Here is a 15,994-nt window from a genome sequence, read left to right as displayed (position 1 = left end):
GCCATCCACCCGCTGCCCGCATCTCCCCGATACCACTCTCATCCCCCAATCTACCTGCAGCCTCCCACTCTCATACCCACCCCCCCCAGGACTGCTCACACCCCCCAGGGGCCCAGCCCCGTGCCCGCTAGGTGCTCTCCGTGTGCTTGGCGTGCACCAGGTGTGCACAGCTCTGTGTGCGCACACGCGTGTGCGTACAATGTGTTGTATGCTTGTGTGCTTGCAACGTCCGTCCATGCACGTGTGCAGCTGCTCTCAGCCCTGCTCTGTCCGAGCCCCATAGCCCAGAACAGAACCCTCCGGTCTTTGCGGGGCTGCGGGAAGTTTGGTTTGGCTGCAGGCCGGGGGGAAAGCAAGATTAACTGCTAGTGTGAGATTCGAGCCCTGATAGATTGGGCCTGCTCAGAGCGTGATGAATTGTTCACTGGGGTTTCTCTCCGGTGAGATGCCCGAGGAAGGAGCTGCATCGGGCACACTGTGCCGTGGTGCCATCCCGGTGCTGTGCAAGAAATGGCATTTCTTGGTCATCGGCAGCCCTGAAACAGAGGGAGACAGATTTTGGGGTGAAAACAGACTTCTGTGCGGTGGTGGATACCCTCAGCCATGTCCATTGTCTGCAGGAGTGCGGGCTGCCCCACGGGTCCAAGGTTTGGCAGATTTGGGGTGCAGAGGGCCACCCAACAGCTGGAGATCTCTGCACAGCCCGTGCAAACCAGCAGTAAAGCTGAGCTCGCTGCTCACAGCTTGGGAAGTGCCTTCCAGCTCCCTCCTGCCCTTCCTGAAACCCCTCTTGCTGGGATCTGCCTCCCCTCCTCCTGGCCCCGGCTTCCTCGCCCCCAAATTTCTAGGCTGTGATTTTCGTGAGCCAAGCCCTGGCTTGCAGCATGCCTCTAATCCCCTGAAGAACAGGATTTGTAACAAAGGGCTGACATAACCTTACCTACAGCGTCGCCGATGCTCCGCGGGCTGCAGCATGGGAAGCATGGGGAAAGGAAAAAGCCCCACGCTGCACCCCACCCGTGCACCCCCAGGCAGAGCTGGAGGGGTCCGACGAGGGTCACCCCCATCCCTTTCATCCCTGTGTAACAGGATCTACGTCCCCTCCAGCGTGGGGGGATGAGTGATGCTGAACGTTTTACCCCCATATTTGGAGAAAGAGCGAAAAAATGCCACATTTCCAGGAGAACCGGCTGCAGGGGAGCACGGGTGGGGGTGTGGGCAGAGCTGTGGACCCTCACGCCGAGCCCCCAGGACGCGGCCGGGTGGAACCGAACCCCGCAGCCCCACATCTGGAAGGAATTGCACGGGGAAGGGTGGATAAACCCTCTCTGTTCCCCCCCCCCATTCCCCCTTTCCTGGCCCACGAAGCCCTGGCTCCGGCTGCAAACGCGAGTGGGGCCGTTTGTCCCAGGATGGCTGCACACGGAGACGGGGATTACGCTGGAGCCACGGAGCTCCCACGCCTGGCTGCACAGCTGGATCGGCCACTGGAAACAGCTGGCACTGCAACGCACTGCAGTGATCCCAGCGAACCACAGCCCTCTGAGCACCACCGCGGCCCCCCAGTTGCCCCCAGTCCCTGTGGAGTGACAGCAACAACGGCCCTGAGCCCCTCGCAGGGAGCACAGCGGTGGCACAGCACCCATAGGACCCCGTTGTGGTCCCCGTTGGAGCCCCTGTCCCCAGGCTGTGACCCCCCCCTTCCCCCCCCGAGCTCCATTAAGCGGGGGCTCACCCGACATCTGCAGACAAGATGGGGCCGGACCGCATGGTTCTCATTTCCAGAGGTAAAAACTTTTTAACCGTCGGCCATTTATAACCCAGATTGTAAACTCCCACCCTACTTTAATTGCTTCCAAACGCAGCCAGACACAAAGGCTCCCGGCCTCTCCGGTGCCTCCTCACCTTCCTTTGTGCTTGGGGCCACAACAGCTCTCCAGTGGACGCACACTGCACGAGGGACACGTGTGCACGGCTGCTTGGTAACGTGCTGCCTGCTCCTCTGTCCCCTGACTGCATGGCTTGGGCATCCCTCACCGGCACCCCCATGTTTAAAAGCAAAAATGAAAGCATCCTGCAGGGCTCCGGGTGCTGTGACCACAGAATTCCCCCTCGGTCTCTGCTGTCTGGCCCTATCCTTTACACCAGGGCCCCCACTGTCCCCTCCTAGTGACCCAGACATCCCCAAACCCGGCAGATTTTTAACGAGTGTCTCTCGCTCGGCCGCTCTCGTCATGCAGCCAAACATCTGGAGGTTGGGAAGCGTTTTATTCCGGCCACGATTGTCGCTCCCACCCCTTATCCTTGCCTGGAACATGCTGAGAGTTGAGCATAAAGGCATAAACACCCCCGAAACACTGGAAAATGTGACGTGCATTCGGGCCCGTCGTGTCTAGCTACGCACGGGGATGCCCCGGTCAGGCTGGCTGCGCTCCCAGGGTCCACTCAGCACCGGCATCGCTCCGGCAGCGCCCACCAGCTGGAGCTGTGGTGATGGAGGAGGTGCAGAGGGCGAGCAGCCTGGGCTGGGCATGTTGGTTTTGGCTGCTCCACTCCTCATGCAGGGAAGGGAATGAGAGCCGAGGCTCCCTCCTGCTGCCACACCAGCAGGATCCTGGGTGGGCAGAGCTCATTGCCAAGGGAACGGTGGCAGTGGGGGGCTCAAGGGGAAGATTCTGCCGGTCCCCAGCCCACTCTGCCCTGGGCACAGTGCATCCACCAGCTAGGGACAGTGTCAGTGTGATGTTTTCATCTTGCTGTTAATGGGGCCTCAGGAAGGAGAGAGCAGAACCCAGCTTAAGCCCAGCAGAGCTGGGGTCAGGACCCATTTTGCTCCCCAAACCCCTCTTCTCCTCCACTCCCAGTCTCTCTCCACTATGGGGCTCAGGTGCAGATGGGGGGTACCAGCTGGGGACAGCTCTGTCCACACAGCCTGAAATAAGGGGAGGAAGCCTGGGCTCTGCACACCGGTCCCAGTATTGCTGGAACTTTGCAGAGCCCTGTGTAGGGCTGGCTCACACCTGGGCATAAAGAAGAGGTACAGGAAAGGTCAGCACGAAGCAGCTGCTGGCAGGTGGTGGGTGACGGCTGACAGCAGTCACCCCAGGCACCAGGGGCCTGCTTGGAGCCCAGAAGGACAAAGCTCTGCTGCTCAGCACCAGGCATGGGCACCTCTCCCCTCTCTGTGCAGCCCTGGCCCCAAAATGGGGTCACAAGAAACAGGATTTAGAGGTGGGGGAGCAGCCCGTGCCTGCAGCCCTGCTCAACCCATTTTGGGACTGACCTTGCCGAGGCCGGTGCCTGTTCCTTTGCAAGCCCTTCCCTGGCCCCCTCCTGAACTGCTTTGACTTCAAACAACATCAAGATTTCACGCAGAGCCTGCAAGCTGGGGATGTGGGAAGTGCCTCCTGCTTCCCCTGTTGCTCCATACACGGCCAAGCTTGGCAATTTGGGACGCAGGGGGGGACAGACACGGTCGTCACATGCCCCACGGGTGCAGGCTGCACCGCTTCCCGTGCACTCGGGGCTAAGCACCTTCCCCAGGGCCCTGCAGCCCTCTCCATCCCCACCGCTGCAGAAAGGAAGGGCTTGTTAATCATTTCTTTTTAATGGGCATTTTGAACATAAACATTTCACTTCAAAGCAGCTCGACGGTGGGCTAACCAGAGCAGACCGAGAACTCGGGGCACGTTCAAGAGTTCAGCAAACAAATACATGTCGGCGTTCAGAGGTGTCCGTGAAGGACACGGCGTCCCCAGTGGCACGGACAGACAGACGGATGGGGACAGCGGTCCCGCCCCAGCCCCCGCAGCAGCACTTACGCAAAAGAGGAAGGCAGCACTCAAATCCCACGGGGGAGCAGCTCCCAGGAGCGTGGGGACTTCCCGGCTGGCGGGACCTGCCTCAGCCCGTCCTGTGTCCCGGAGCCCTGTGGCAGTCATGGCCCCTGCTGGTCCTTGTCAGAGGTAGTTATGAAACATGGGAGGTAACTGGCCTGAGGACATGAGAGGTTACTTGCTGGGTTTGGATCTGTCAGGACGAGCCCGGCTGGCACGGCCCCAGTGCTGTAGCTGGAGCTGTCCCTGTCCTCTCTCTGCCCACAGCTGGGCAGAACCCCTGTCCACAAGGACCCCCCAGCTGCTCTCCCAGGAATGCTCTACCTGGTACAGCCAGGCTTGGGCACCCAAACGTGATTGGGGTCCCATAAGGCTCTGACAGCCCAGAGCTGATCTGGGACTGGAGAGACCCCCAGAAGGCACAGGTGGCCCCTGCTCTCCCCACATTGCTGGTGGGGTACAGAGCGCAGTATAACAAAGGCATGTGCAATGCTCAGAGTAGGGAGAAAGGACAGTCATAACTTGATGATGCCACTATCCCCACTACCAGGGGGCTGCAGTGCCCCACAGCACTTTCTGCCTCTGCTCCATCCTATTCTTTCTCCCACTGGCTCCAGGCTCTGAGAACCCTGCGAGGTCTGCGCTGGACTGTGGGGCAGTCACTCCTGCTCAGAGTTCAGCATCAAGTGTTGCTCCCACTCTGCTTCCACGACTTTGTACAGCTCCATGGTGGTCCTGGCGTCCTCCACTGAAGAATGTCCGCTTTTGCCAACCTGTTGGGGACAGTGACAAAGAGTTGGCACAGCCCAAGGCACTGCTGAGAAAGAAAAAGCCCCAGCAATGTTCTCAGCTGCCAGCTCTGCAGCTGAGCTGCTCCTGCAAGTGGCCTTTCAGGAAAGAAGAGAGCGAGGTACAAGGCAGTGACTGACCTTGGGATTCCCCAGTCCCAGGATGGGACACAACACATCTCTGTTCCTTCCCCAAGCATAGATTGCAAACAAGCAGGGCAAACCTTCCTGCTCTTGCACGCTCCCCACAGCCCCTTCATGCTGCCTGTTCGTTCCCCACGCTGCTCCCTGGGGACACTGGGGAATTTCTTGCCCCAGAAGTGGCTTTGCAGCAGCCTCCTGTGGAACCTGCTAAGGAATGAAACAGGGCCAGCAGCAGACCTGGATATCTTTGTGCAGCAGTTCCTTGGCGAGGCGCTTCAGGGAAATGGAGACATCCTCGGGGAACCCACCCTTTTGGTTCAATAAGGGGATTTTGGATGTGTCACGGGTGAGCACTTTGGGGTGAGAGTACTTCAGAGCCTTGAAGTCATTGTGTATGGCGTGGCCAATCACCACCTTCCCAGATAGGATCTTCAGGATCTGGGGAGGGAAAGAGAGAACATTAGAGCAAGCCCCAGTGCACCATGCTACCCATCAGAGGGTTCTGCCCCACAGAGAGTGGTGCTCGTGCCCAGGAGCATGGGTCTACCCTGCTGCCAGTAGGAATTACAGCTTTTGGGCTATGATGTGGGACAGAATGGGAGCAGCAGATGCATGGGGAAGTGTCCTCTCCACTGCAGGACAAGAAATGGGATGTGGGCAGACCCCACCAAGGTGTCACGTCCTCAGCAGCCCCCCGCCCACCACAGACAGCCCTGGAAGCCCACCAGGAGCATGGTCTTCCTTCCCTGCTCCATGGCCACACCACCCCCAACACCACACCTCCCGCTGGGCCTTGCAGAAGGGGACAGCGTTGGCCATGTGCTGCTTGCGGATGCCACTCCAGCGGGTGCGGTAGTCCACGATGGGCTCTGCGGGCCGCACGTAGCGGTCGTACAGCACGTCACCCTCATAGTCCACAATGCTACAGCGGGCCAAGTCACTGTTGCGCCCACCGGGCCCCGTGCCCACCATCTCGCAGTCGATCGCCACAAACTTGCTAGGCGCCGGGGGCAGCCCGGGGGCTCGCACCAGGGCCTTGGTGGCTTTCTTTGCTCGCTGCGACCCTTTGGTGCCCGTTTCCTGCGTGGTGCTGCGGGCTGAAGGCTTAGTGCCGCCGGAGGACCCAGGGGGGTCGTTCTCTTCGTGCTCCTCCCGCTCCCCGCCGCCCGCCTCCGGCCTCCTCTTCCCGCGGGCTCTGCAGCCGCGCTTCCTCGGGAGGCCCCCTCCGGGCTGCGGTGCTGCCGGGCGCTGCTTCTGCCCGAGCGCACGCTTCCGCTCCAACCGCCGCCGCCTCACGAAGTTTCTGTGCTTGCGGTTCCCGGCCGGGTCGCGGCGGGCGGGCGCGGCGAGCCCGAAGCTGACGTTGATGATGAGATCCGACATGCTGAAGGCGACGGCACCCGGCACCCAGCCCCCTCCCTCCCGCCACCGGAAGCGGAAACTGCCGGCAACGGAAGCCCGAGTGCCGTCTAGGCGCATGCGCACGACCCTCGCGCAGCACCCGGGCGCCTGTGCAGTGGGGTGGTGGCAGAGCTGCGCATGCTCCGTGGGCGCCGCGCGGGCGGTTACGCATGCGCGGAGGCGCGGCGGGAACGCGGAGGGGCCGGGCGGTGAGTGGCGCATGGGGCCGCTCTGGCCTGTGGGAGGGGCGCCTCTATGGCCCAGGAGATCCTGGGTAGGGGGTCTAGCTCATCTCATGACATCACGACCGTGTTATGTCACGGATCTGTGATGTCACGGGTGCAGGTAAAGAGCTGTAGCTGTGGATGATGTCACAGCCCTATGGCGTCATGGCACTGAAGGATGTTGTGGCTCTGTTAGGTCATGGACGGGCAGGGGGTTGGCATCCCTGGGTGATGTCATGACCCCAGAGGAGGGGTCTCTGAGTGACATCACACCCTCAGGTGACATCACAGTGTGACATCACGGCCATGGCAGGTGCCCCCTGCCCCCCCTTGCACTGGGAGCAGCAGCGAGCAGCAGACATCATCCGCCTCCTGTCGCTGTACCGTCCCCTGCTCGACGCCTACATCATTGTGAGTGTTCCCAGCGTGTCCTCCATGTCCCCAGCGTGTCCCCAGCCCTGTGTTCAGCAACTCTCACTCCCCACAGGACTTCTTTGCTGAGGGGCTGTGGGCAAAGCTCCCCCCGGCCTGGCAGGCAGCCCTGGAGGTGGCAGATCCCCCGCAGCTGGCCACCATGCTGCTGGGAACAGGGGCCACGGTGGGGCCAGGCACAGTGTGGCCACTCTCCCTGCTGGCCTTTGTCGCTGCTGCCCATGCGCTCTCCTTCCCCCGGGGACAGCTGGGGGGGGCCCCATGCCCACCCTGCCAAAGCCCCCACTTGCACCCACTGCTGCGCCGCCATGTCAAGCCCAAGAAGCAGCACGAGATCCGGCGCCTCGGCAAGGTAGGTACCCCAGTTCTCCCCTCCAGTGTCACCTCACAGCTTCCCTGTCAACCCACGGTCCCCTCTCCCCACAGGTACTGCAGCGGCTGAGCCAGGCCACTGGCTGTGACCGAGTGGTGGATGTGGGTGCAGGGCAGGTAGGAGGGAACCGCTGCGAGGTGACCCTCAGGGATGTCCCCCGCACAGACATGTCCCCTTGCCCCCCCAGGGCCACTTCTCACGCTTCCTGGCCTTCAGTCTTGGCTTGTCCGTCACCGCTGTGGAGGGTGACAGCCGCCTGGTCAGCCTGGCAGAGCGCTTTGACCAGGAGCTGCTGCGGGAGCTGAAGAAAGCCCAGGCACGGAGTGACACTAGGAGGCTGCCACCCTCCCAGCACCACCCAAACACAGCCCCAGAACGTACAGATCCTGCGTCCCTTTGTCCCCGATGCCCTCAACACGTGGCTGGCTGGCTGGACCCTCAGGTTCCTGGGCAAGAATTCCTGCTGGCCCCCACCCCAGGGCCAGCCCTCGCCGCCAGGAACCCATTGGCAATGTCCACGGACAGTGAGCGGATACTGCTGACAGGACTTCATGCCTGTGGGGACCTCAGCGTGGCCCTGCTGCGCCACTTTGCCCGCAGCCCCCAGGTGGCTGCTGTCACCTCTGCAGCTTGCTGCTATATGAAGCTCTCCACGTGCCCTGAGCCAACTGGTTCCAGCCTTCCAGGCTACCCACTGAGCACTTGGGTGGCTGGGTTGCCGGGCCACACGCTTTCCTACCGGGCTCGTGAGGCTGCATGCCATGCTGTGGAGGAGTACACAGAGAGGCTGGGCAGGGACAGTGAATGCTTGCGCGTTCACTGCTACCGTGCTGTGCTGGAAACCCTCATCCGGGCAGCTGACCCCAGCAAGAAGCACCTGGGAGTGCAGACAGTGAAGAAAGCCCACACACTCAGCTTCCCCGAGTGCGTATGGGGTGGGTGCCCCTTCGATCCCCCCCTCCTGGCATCTTCCTTGGGCACTTGTGGGACCGGCATGGCTTTGTCCCACAGGTATGCTCGGCTGGGGCTGCCACTTGTGGGGCTGGATTCAGCCTCCGTGCCTCTGGATTCAGAGTCAGTGTGCACCATGCTGCGTCAGCAGCACAAGGTGGTTGCCTTCTTCAGCCTGGTGCTGCTGCTGGCCCCACTGGTGGAGACCCTCATCCTGCTCGATCGCCTGCTTTACCTGCGAGAGCAAGGTGAGTGCCAGCGCGGTAGGGGGCTCTGGGGCTCTGCAGGTGCCAACCATCTCTCTCTTTCCACAGGTTTCCAGTGCGCCCTTGTGCCCCTCTTCAACCCCCGGTTCTCCCCACGCAACCTGGTGCTGGTGGCCGCACGGGTACCACTGGATGCAGTGCTGTCAGGCCTGGACAAGGACAGTGGTGAGGATGAAGACACGGTGAGGGGTGGAGTGGAGCCCTGCGGGCAGGGGCAGGGCTAAGCAATACTGTGGGGACTGATGGGTGCCCAGCTGCTGGCTGCGAGGCCCGAGCTACAATAAAACCTGTTTTTTACATGGTGCAGGGCTTGGACTGAGTGAGCAGGAGGGGAGGGGGCAGAGCAGGACAGTTTGGATCCTGTCAGTGTGACCAAGAGCTGCCACAAAGCACCACGGCCATGAAAAATAAAGGGGCATCTTTATTGCAAGCTGCTGCCGTTGGAGCACGGAACGCAGCTCCAGGCCAAGTTCCACGTAGGATTTAGTACCAGTAGGACTTCTTGGCCCTGCGTGTCTCCACAATCCCCATGGCGTCCATGATCTCCTCCTCAAAGGTCTTCAGGGACGGCGTGTAGGTTTTATCCAGCGCGTCATCCACCGATGTGTCCTTGGGGCCATCTGCGGGTGGAGGGGACGGCGCTGAGCCTCCAAGCACCTCGCTGGCTTCTGCAGCTCAGAGCCAACCCCCGTCCCCCTCACCGATATACTGCTCAGGAACGATGCCGTCCCGGCGCTGCCTCAGGGGTAGGGGGATGATGCGGCCGGTGCGTAACGAGACGCGGACACGCTCGCCCTCCTCTGTGTACCTCCAGTCTACCTCAGTCGGCTTCCTGGTGGGCACAGGGTGCGAGAATCATAGAATCATAGAATCAGCTAGGTTGGAAAAGACCTACAAGATTCCCTAGTCCAACCATCCACCTACCACCAACATAACCCCACTAAGCCATGTCTCTCAACGCTAGATCTAAACGTTTCGTGAACATCTCCAGGGACGGTGACTCAACCACCTCCCTGGGCAGCCCGTTCCAGCACCTGACCACTCTTTCAGAAAAGCAGTATTTCCTCATGTCCAGCCTAAATCTCCCCTGGTGCAGCTTGAAGCCATTCCCCCTCGTCCTGTCACCGGTTACAAGAGAGAAGAGGCCGACCCCCGGTTCACTACAACCTCCCTTCAGGTAGTTATAGAGAGCCATGAGGTCTCCCCTGAGCCTCCTCTTCTCCAGACTGAACAATCCCAGCTCCCTCAGCCGCTCCTCATCAGCCCTGTGCTCCAGACCCCTCACCAGCTTCGTCGCCCTCCTCTGCACACGCTCCAGGGCCTCAATGTCTTTCTTGCAGTGAGGGGCAAAGAGAAGGTCTACTGAGAAGGTCGGTGCTGAGCCAACAGCGGGCTCCCCAGTTCCCTACTGCGAATTACCGGTCCTCGGGATCCACCAGGGCGATCTGGTTGAGCAGCAGCGGGGCCTCGCTGGCGATGTAGGTGCCGCTGTACTTGGCGTTCCTATTGACATAGCGGTAGTGCTGCGGGACAGGGCAGGGTTACGGCTGCTCGGCGTTCATCGGGATGCATCCGGGACCACCCCGGCGTTTGACACTCACCGTGTTCAGCCCTTCCACCACGACCCAGTTGCGGGCCCGTACAACCTGGGTGACCATCCCCTGCTTCCCCGAGTCCTTCCCGGTCAGCACCTGGACCTGCACGGGGTGGGGGTGGGGGGGGGGGGGGGGGGGGCGGTCAGCGGGGGCTTCCCCCAGCCTCGTACCCCCGGGTTTGTGCCGTGTGCTCACCGTGTCACCGCGGAACACTTTCCAATCCTCTCTGCTGATGGGTTCCACGAAGATTTTCTTGCGGCGTTGCCCCGGGGGGTTCCGGAGGCGTTCGGCGGCGGTGCCGGGCCGCCAAGTGCCGTGCCGGTAATCCTTGGGTAGCTTAAGACGAGCCGCTACGCCCAGGAGAGCCGAGAGACGCATGGTGCCAAGGCTGGGGGCACGGGACTGGGTTCAAACCCGCAGCGCTTCCCCAACTCCCCCCCCCCAAGACCCCCACACCCCAGCTCCCAGCGGGCGCTGGGCCTCTGTCCCCCCGCCTCTGGCGCGGTGCATGCCGGGAGTGGCCGCGATTGGGCGGAGCGATCACGTGGGGCACCCCGCGGGGCACGCCGGGAGCTGTAGTTCCAGCCGCCTCCCGAGGCCCCCATTGCCCCCCACATTAGTAGGCCCGGACAGAGGGGCTCGAGGGGAGCAGCAGCAGCGGGCAGGGCGGCTGCGAGCCCGGCTTTATCTATGGTGCTGCAGCCCGGCCAGGGCTCCATTTTCTGCTGCAGCTCCAGCCCCACAGCTCCCCAGGGGGTCAGGGCGGAGGCTCTGGGCCCCCATCTCTTTCTTTTCCCCTTCCTCAGTTCACCTCCGTTCCCATTTGCGTTTCCTTCAGGGCTCCTTCTGGTATCAAGAATACAAAATGACCCAAAAGGGGCCCAGGGCAGGAAGGGGCCAACACCTCCAGAGGAAAACGCAGGCAGAAGCACTTTAAAAAGGCATGAATCGCTTTTATTTCAAATCAACTGATCAGCCCCCTAGAAATCACTAATACAAAGCATGCGCCCCGCGACGGCAGGGCCAGGAGATGCGGGTTGGTTCAGGGGTTCTCATTACTGGGTTTCTCTTCATTTCTTCCTTTTTTTTTTTTTTTTTTTCTTTTTTTCTTCTTCTGTCTTCTTTGAATTTCATTTTCCGTTTGTTTCTTGTTTCCGGAGCCGTGGACGTTGACGAGGCGACGAGGGCGAGATGGGGCAACACCCTGGGAGCCCAGCAGGGAAGGGGCAGCAGGAGATCAGCTCGCCAGGGAGGCCACTACAGGCTGTGAGAGCCGAGAAGAAATGCGATGATGGACCCCACAGCACTGAGATCCCCACTCTGCTGCCAGGGCTGCCCCCCAGTGCCCATGTGGATAGAAGGGAGCCCGCTTTTTGGGGTCTGGGGCCACCCCGTTCACTGCCCTCACCTCTCCTTGTGGTCTCTGACCTCCTCCGCTTTATCCTTGCCCTCCTGCTTGGCTTCGTTGGCGTCCGGCACGCTGGCGGCGTCGCTGTTCTTCTCCTTCTCCCCTTCGGCTGGGTTGGGTTTTGGCTCCTCCTTGGGGGCCTCTTCGTTGTCTACCTTCTGCTCTGCTTCCTGCCCCTCCATCTCCTTGGCGCGCTTGGGGGAGGCCTGGGTAGGGAGAAATGGGCTCAGCCCAGCCCCGGTGCCCTCCTACCACGTCCCTGTCCCCTTCCTACCTCCAAAGCATCTTCCGCTTTCCTCTTGATCCCGGCTTTCTCGTTCTTCTCCTTGGACTGCTCGTCGATCACTAGCTTCCCCTCCTCATCGCTGCTGCCCTCCGCGTTGCCCTTCTTCTCCCCGTCACCCTCTGGCTCCTGCTCTGGCTCAGCATCCTCAGGGCAGGTCTTCTTCTGGGTGGGCTGGGGGTGGGGGGGGGACAGACATGCAGGGCTTAGAGGGGGACAGGGCACCCAGGGAACAGGGCAGGAGGTGGCCACAGAGGGATGTTGCCCACCTGGTACCCGGAGGCTTTGACAGTTGGGTTGTGCTCGATTTCCCACAAACCTTCGCTGAACCCTTTCCTTTTGTTGGGCTTCCCAAACTTCTCCTTGCATTCTTCATAGGGGAAGAGGTCTTTGGGCCCCAGGAATGCCCTGCTCAGGGGGAAGCAACGAGGAACAGCAGCTGGGGAGGGGGCTCACTGGCATCGTGGCCCCCAAAGAGACCCAGACCACAGAGAGTGGGACCCATCCATGACCCCAATGGCCCCACAGACCCCACCCCCACATGCACCATGACCCCACTCACGTTTCATGGGTCCCAAAGAAGAAGACTTGGTATTTGTTGGAGGAGGATTTTACTGCAGCTTCTGGCATCTCATCAATCTGTGTGACATGGGAAAAAGGGGTGAGGGCTGGGGAGAGCACAGTGACGGGACATTGCCTGCTGCCTGGTACATGGGTGTCCGGGCCATCATGTGCCAACTCCTGGGACAGGGAGCAAAGCGTTATTCCTCAGGAATTCACCCACCAGCCAGCAGCACCAGGGGCAAAAACAGCAGATAACACAAAGGTTACCGCAGCCCTGGGCTGGATGGGCACCCCAGTGCTGTGCACCGCACACCTGGATCCAGCCAGGGCATCACAGCCTGATGTGAAGCTCCATCCCTGTGGCAGCACTGTGGGCACCCAAGGGGACAGCGAGAAGCGGTCGCCGTAAGCTCATGTCTAGACTGGCTCAGACACATTTAGCTCAGCAAAATCGTGGCTGCACGCAGGAGGAACAGCTCCAACCCAGCCCTTGTGGCAGCGGCCAAAACGCCCCAGCTCGCCTGGAGCCCTGTGAGCCCCCAACTCGGCGAGCAGCCAGCGCGGCCCCGCCGGCAGGTGCCAATTCACCAAGCGTGAATATTCCCAGCGCGCCACGCGGGAGCACAGCGCAAAGTGGCTCTGGCAGCTTTTTATAGAGTCTAAAAATAACCCCGGCTTGAGCCAGCACGAGCGCAGCCATAAATTCCCGAGAAAGCCTCAAAGGAAGGTGGAAGGAGAGAGAAGGCGGGTGGGGGGTCTCGCCGGGGAGAAGGGCGGCAGGGTGAGGTTGCTGGCTCCAGCGCTGCGTCCCTTTGCCAGCACGCTGCTGACTCATGGCACAACCTTTGCCAAACATCAGCGCCGAGCCTCAGTTTCCCCAGGTGCCGTGCTGGTGTGGGGCTCCCGCAGGGCTGCCACTGGGGTTTTTTGTTCCCTTCCTCCTGGCACATCTCAGATGTGGCCCTGGAGCAACTTGCAGCGCTCGATGCCAGACCTGGCAGAGGGGGTTCTGCTGGAAATATCCTGAGAGGTCCAAGAGCTGAGGCACAGGACTGCACCAGGTCACAGCGCTGGCAAAGCTCCGGGCTGGGGGTGTCCAGGAGGGATGAGATGTCTCCATCCAGCACCCCAAGGACACATCCCACGTGTGGGAGCCCTCTGAGGGTCGCATTGCTCCCAGCTCCATTTTACAAACACAGCAGAGGAATTGGGGCAGGGATGGAGTGAGCAGCTTCTGACGGTGCAGAGCTTGGCCTAACACCGTGGTGCTGGACCCCCACCCGCAGTGCTGATGGGGTGGAGGAGAAAAGCTGATTCAGAGGGTGTCCAGCCATCCTGCCCAGCCCCATGCTGCAGGAGGCTCAGCCACAGATCATGTTTCTGCAGGTTGCTCCTTGGCCGTGCCACCAAAGGCCCCATCAGCCCCAAGGGGAGCGGGTCTAGGTGGGGACACAGGACCCAGCTCCAGTGGGAATGTCCTGGCTGTGCCACCCCAATGGCTTCACCTTTTCCCATTCAAAAGAGCCCTCGACAGGTTTACTTCACCCTGCTGAAGACAACGTGACGCAGATACCACTCTGGAGTGGCCACAACGCCTTGCAAACAGGCCCAGATATTTTTAAACCCTCCATCCCTGAGGAGAGGCTGTGCACATGGTGCTGCATATGGTGGCTCAGCCCCCAGTGTTAGCCCTGTGGGACATCCCTCAGCAGGGACAGGGACTCCATTGTCCCAGAGCCCTCCAGTGCACAGTGCCACATCCCTGTACCAGGATCCGCCCTTGGCCAAGGTTGTGGCTGGGCAAAGCAGCACAATGCAGCCCATGGCAGGGACCCCATGGACTTCTGGTAACCGTGTGGGTCACCAGAAAGGGTGTGGACACACATCGTGGGTGGGACCCAATGGGTGGCCACCCCTTATCTGCCTTTTTTCACCCATCCCTCCCAGAATAGGCTGTGGCATCTCTACTTGCAGCAGAGGGTGGGGAAGAAGCAGGGGCAAGGAGATAAGGGGATGTTGTTGAGATAGCCAGACTGGGTGCCAACAGCACAGGCTGGTGCTGGGGCTGTTGGAAACCCTTCACCATTTGTAGCTCACATGGTGCTCACCCACAGCACCAATGTCTGTTTGTCCATCCCCGTCCTCAGTGGGTCAGGACAGGGTACCATGGTGTCAGCAGCCTGTTCTTTGCACAGGGATCCAGGGGGGGCCCAAAACAAGGGGGTGGGACAGCTCTGGAGCACGGCTGGGGCAGGACAAGCACGTACCCCGCACGGACTCTGCACTCGACCTTGGCACCTGGACTTTGCAACTGGTGCCCAGAGCCTGGGACAGTGCACGCGGAGACCCAGCAGCCACTGGTTTCTTCCTCAGCTTCCCCAGTGATGGAAACAGGATTGTGACTAGGGTGGGGAAGGGGGGATTAACCAGTCAAGCCCACTGGGAGGCAGCGCTCATGCATCCCATGCCCTAAGGGACATTGCTGCAGCTCAGTGGCATGACACAAGGCACAGCCCCACATGTTTATCCTGTCCCCCTGAGGCAGCCCCAGCTCCTGCTGCCAGCACATGGAAGGCCTAATCCAAGCACCCGCAGCCCCCATCCATCCCCTGCCCCAAACACCCAGTGATGGGAGCAGGGCCCTGGAGCAGCACCCGACCCAAGCAACTGACAACAGTGGGCTGTGAGCAAGAAGGGTGCTGGAAAGGACCCTGTGGGGACAGCACAAGGGTGGGCCCTTTGTCCTCGCTGCTGGTGCCATCTCCCAGCTGTCGTGCCTCAGTTTCCCCTCCACAGAGGCCACACTGAGAGCTTTCCACGCGCGGGTGTCAATGGAACACGCTGGGTGCTCACAACACTTATATTTCAGGGGGCAGCCACCGGAACATGCACCAGGAAAACAGCCCCGGCACCTCTCCCTTCCCCAGGGAGGGGAAGGAGCTGCCACCTCCCGGCCACACCTGCTTCGTATTCCGGGAGCCGGAAAACAAAAAACCCCAGCAAGTGGCTGGAGGGGACGGGAGCGTCCCCATTAGTCACAGCCAGGCCCATGGCGCCAGGGCAAGTGATGGGGTCAGGAAAGGCGGGTGGCTTAATCCTGCAGTGGGGCTGGTGTGGGTCCCAGGGGCCGCGTCCCCACAGGACCAGGCCAAGCGCGGCCATGGAGGCCGAAACCCAAGCGACTGCCTCGGCCTGTGCTAATTTGGGCTGCAGGGGGCCCGGCCCGGCATGAGGCCGCAGGGAGGCCTTGGCTTGGTGGCATGCAGTCCAGGCCCTGTGTGGTGTCCACAAAGACCCCCACGGTCCCCCCAGCATAGGGTTGGAGCAGACAGAAGGCCCCCACAGGCCCACCCCTCCCCATGGCTGCTTTGGCTGCGTGCTGCCAGGCCGCTGCCCGACCGAGTGCCTCTCCCCACAGCCTGGCCAACAAAACCTCCATAAACCGAACCAAAGTTGGCCGGGGGGATCGGGGTGGAGGGGAGGGGACCCACGCTGTTCCGAGCCCCACAACACGGAGCCAAGGCCTAGTGGGGAGTGGGGGGCCCAGAAGCTGAATCCAGGCCTGGGGGGAGGAATGAAGGAGGAAGGTTACGGGGTGGGCTCCCCTCGGTGCTGCCTACCCCCCAAATAAAGGGGCAGAGTGGTACTGGGGGCAGGGAGGGGAGGCAAAGCCCACATGCAAGGCCGTGAAACTTCCCCACCCCCCACGCCCAGGGGTCACGCAACGTG

The 15,994-nt window shown here is 61.3% G+C and overlaps 5 protein-coding genes across 13 annotated transcripts in view; 1 reads left to right on the top strand and 4 right to left on the bottom strand.

The window, feature by feature from the left end:
* The window catches only part of LOC110388003 (feather keratin 2-like), a 906,242-nt gene that overhangs the window by 421,533 nt on the left and 468,715 nt on the right, over positions 1–15,994 (bottom strand). The gene's annotated exons all lie outside the window — the stretch shown is intronic.
* On the bottom strand, positions 74–6,257 carry ISG20L2 (interferon stimulated exonuclease gene 20 like 2). Of its 4 annotated transcripts, XR_002432755.1 has the most exons (4): positions 5,549–6,230; positions 5,006–5,206; positions 3,822–4,609; positions 74–536 (listed from the first exon to the last, which is right to left on the bottom strand). XR_002432755.1 is itself a non-coding variant. In XM_021376704.1 (3 exons), the coding sequence occupies exons 1-3, from the start codon at positions 6,149–6,151 to the stop codon at positions 4,496–4,498; spliced, it is 918 nt and encodes a 305-aa protein (XP_021232379.1). In that variant the 5' UTR covers positions 6,152–6,230; the 3' UTR covers positions 1,826–4,495. The 4 variants fall into 4 exon arrangements, 2 of the variants coding, with proteins under 2 accessions (XP_021232379.1, XP_021232380.1); XM_021376704.1 differs by lacking the exon at positions 74–536 and having other exon boundaries at positions 1,826–4,609; XR_002432756.1 differs by lacking the exon at positions 74–536 and having other exon boundaries at positions 4,472–4,609; positions 4,766–5,206; positions 5,549–6,240.
* RRNAD1 (ribosomal RNA adenine dimethylase domain containing 1) lies at positions 6,256–8,717 on the top strand. Of its 6 annotated transcripts, none has more exons than XM_021376645.1 (7): positions 6,373–6,514; positions 6,673–6,804; positions 6,881–7,177; positions 7,252–7,314; positions 7,386–8,122; positions 8,210–8,397; positions 8,464–8,717. In XM_021376645.1, exons 1-7 carry the CDS (start codon positions 6,425–6,427, stop codon positions 8,637–8,639), a joined length of 1,683 nt encoding a protein of 560 aa, XP_021232320.1. In that variant the 5' UTR covers positions 6,373–6,424; the 3' UTR covers positions 8,640–8,717. The 6 variants fall into 6 exon arrangements, with proteins under 6 accessions (XP_021232319.1, XP_021232320.1, XP_021232321.1 ...); XM_021376646.1 differs by having other exon boundaries at positions 7,386–8,133; XM_021376644.1 differs by having other exon boundaries at positions 6,256–6,378; positions 8,210–8,717.
* On the bottom strand, positions 8,817–10,474 carry MRPL24 (mitochondrial ribosomal protein L24). The gene is made up of 5 exons (XM_021376740.1): positions 10,206–10,474; positions 10,017–10,112; positions 9,835–9,938; positions 9,117–9,247; positions 8,817–9,035 (listed from the first exon to the last, which is right to left on the bottom strand). The coding sequence occupies exons 1-5, from the start codon at positions 10,386–10,388 to the stop codon at positions 8,899–8,901; spliced, it is 651 nt and encodes a 216-aa protein (XP_021232415.1). The 5' UTR covers positions 10,389–10,474; the 3' UTR covers positions 8,817–8,898.
* HDGF (heparin binding growth factor) lies at positions 10,943–12,340 on the bottom strand (the record flags this gene model as incomplete). Its single annotated transcript, XM_021376738.1, is given in 5 exon segments — positions 10,943–11,274; positions 11,419–11,624; positions 11,693–11,875; positions 11,971–12,109; positions 12,264–12,340. Coding segments are annotated over 5 exon segments (612 nt in total), but the record flags the coding sequence as incomplete, so codon positions are not given.

This window comes from Numida meleagris, chromosome 24 (genome assembly GCF_002078875.1).
Source record: "Numida meleagris isolate 19003 breed g44 Domestic line chromosome 24, NumMel1.0, whole genome shotgun sequence".
Lineage (NCBI taxonomy): Eukaryota > Metazoa > Chordata > Aves > Galliformes > Numididae > Numida > Numida meleagris.
Note: the sequence above shows the minus strand (reverse complement) of the source record. Positions and strands in the feature narration are given on the sequence as shown.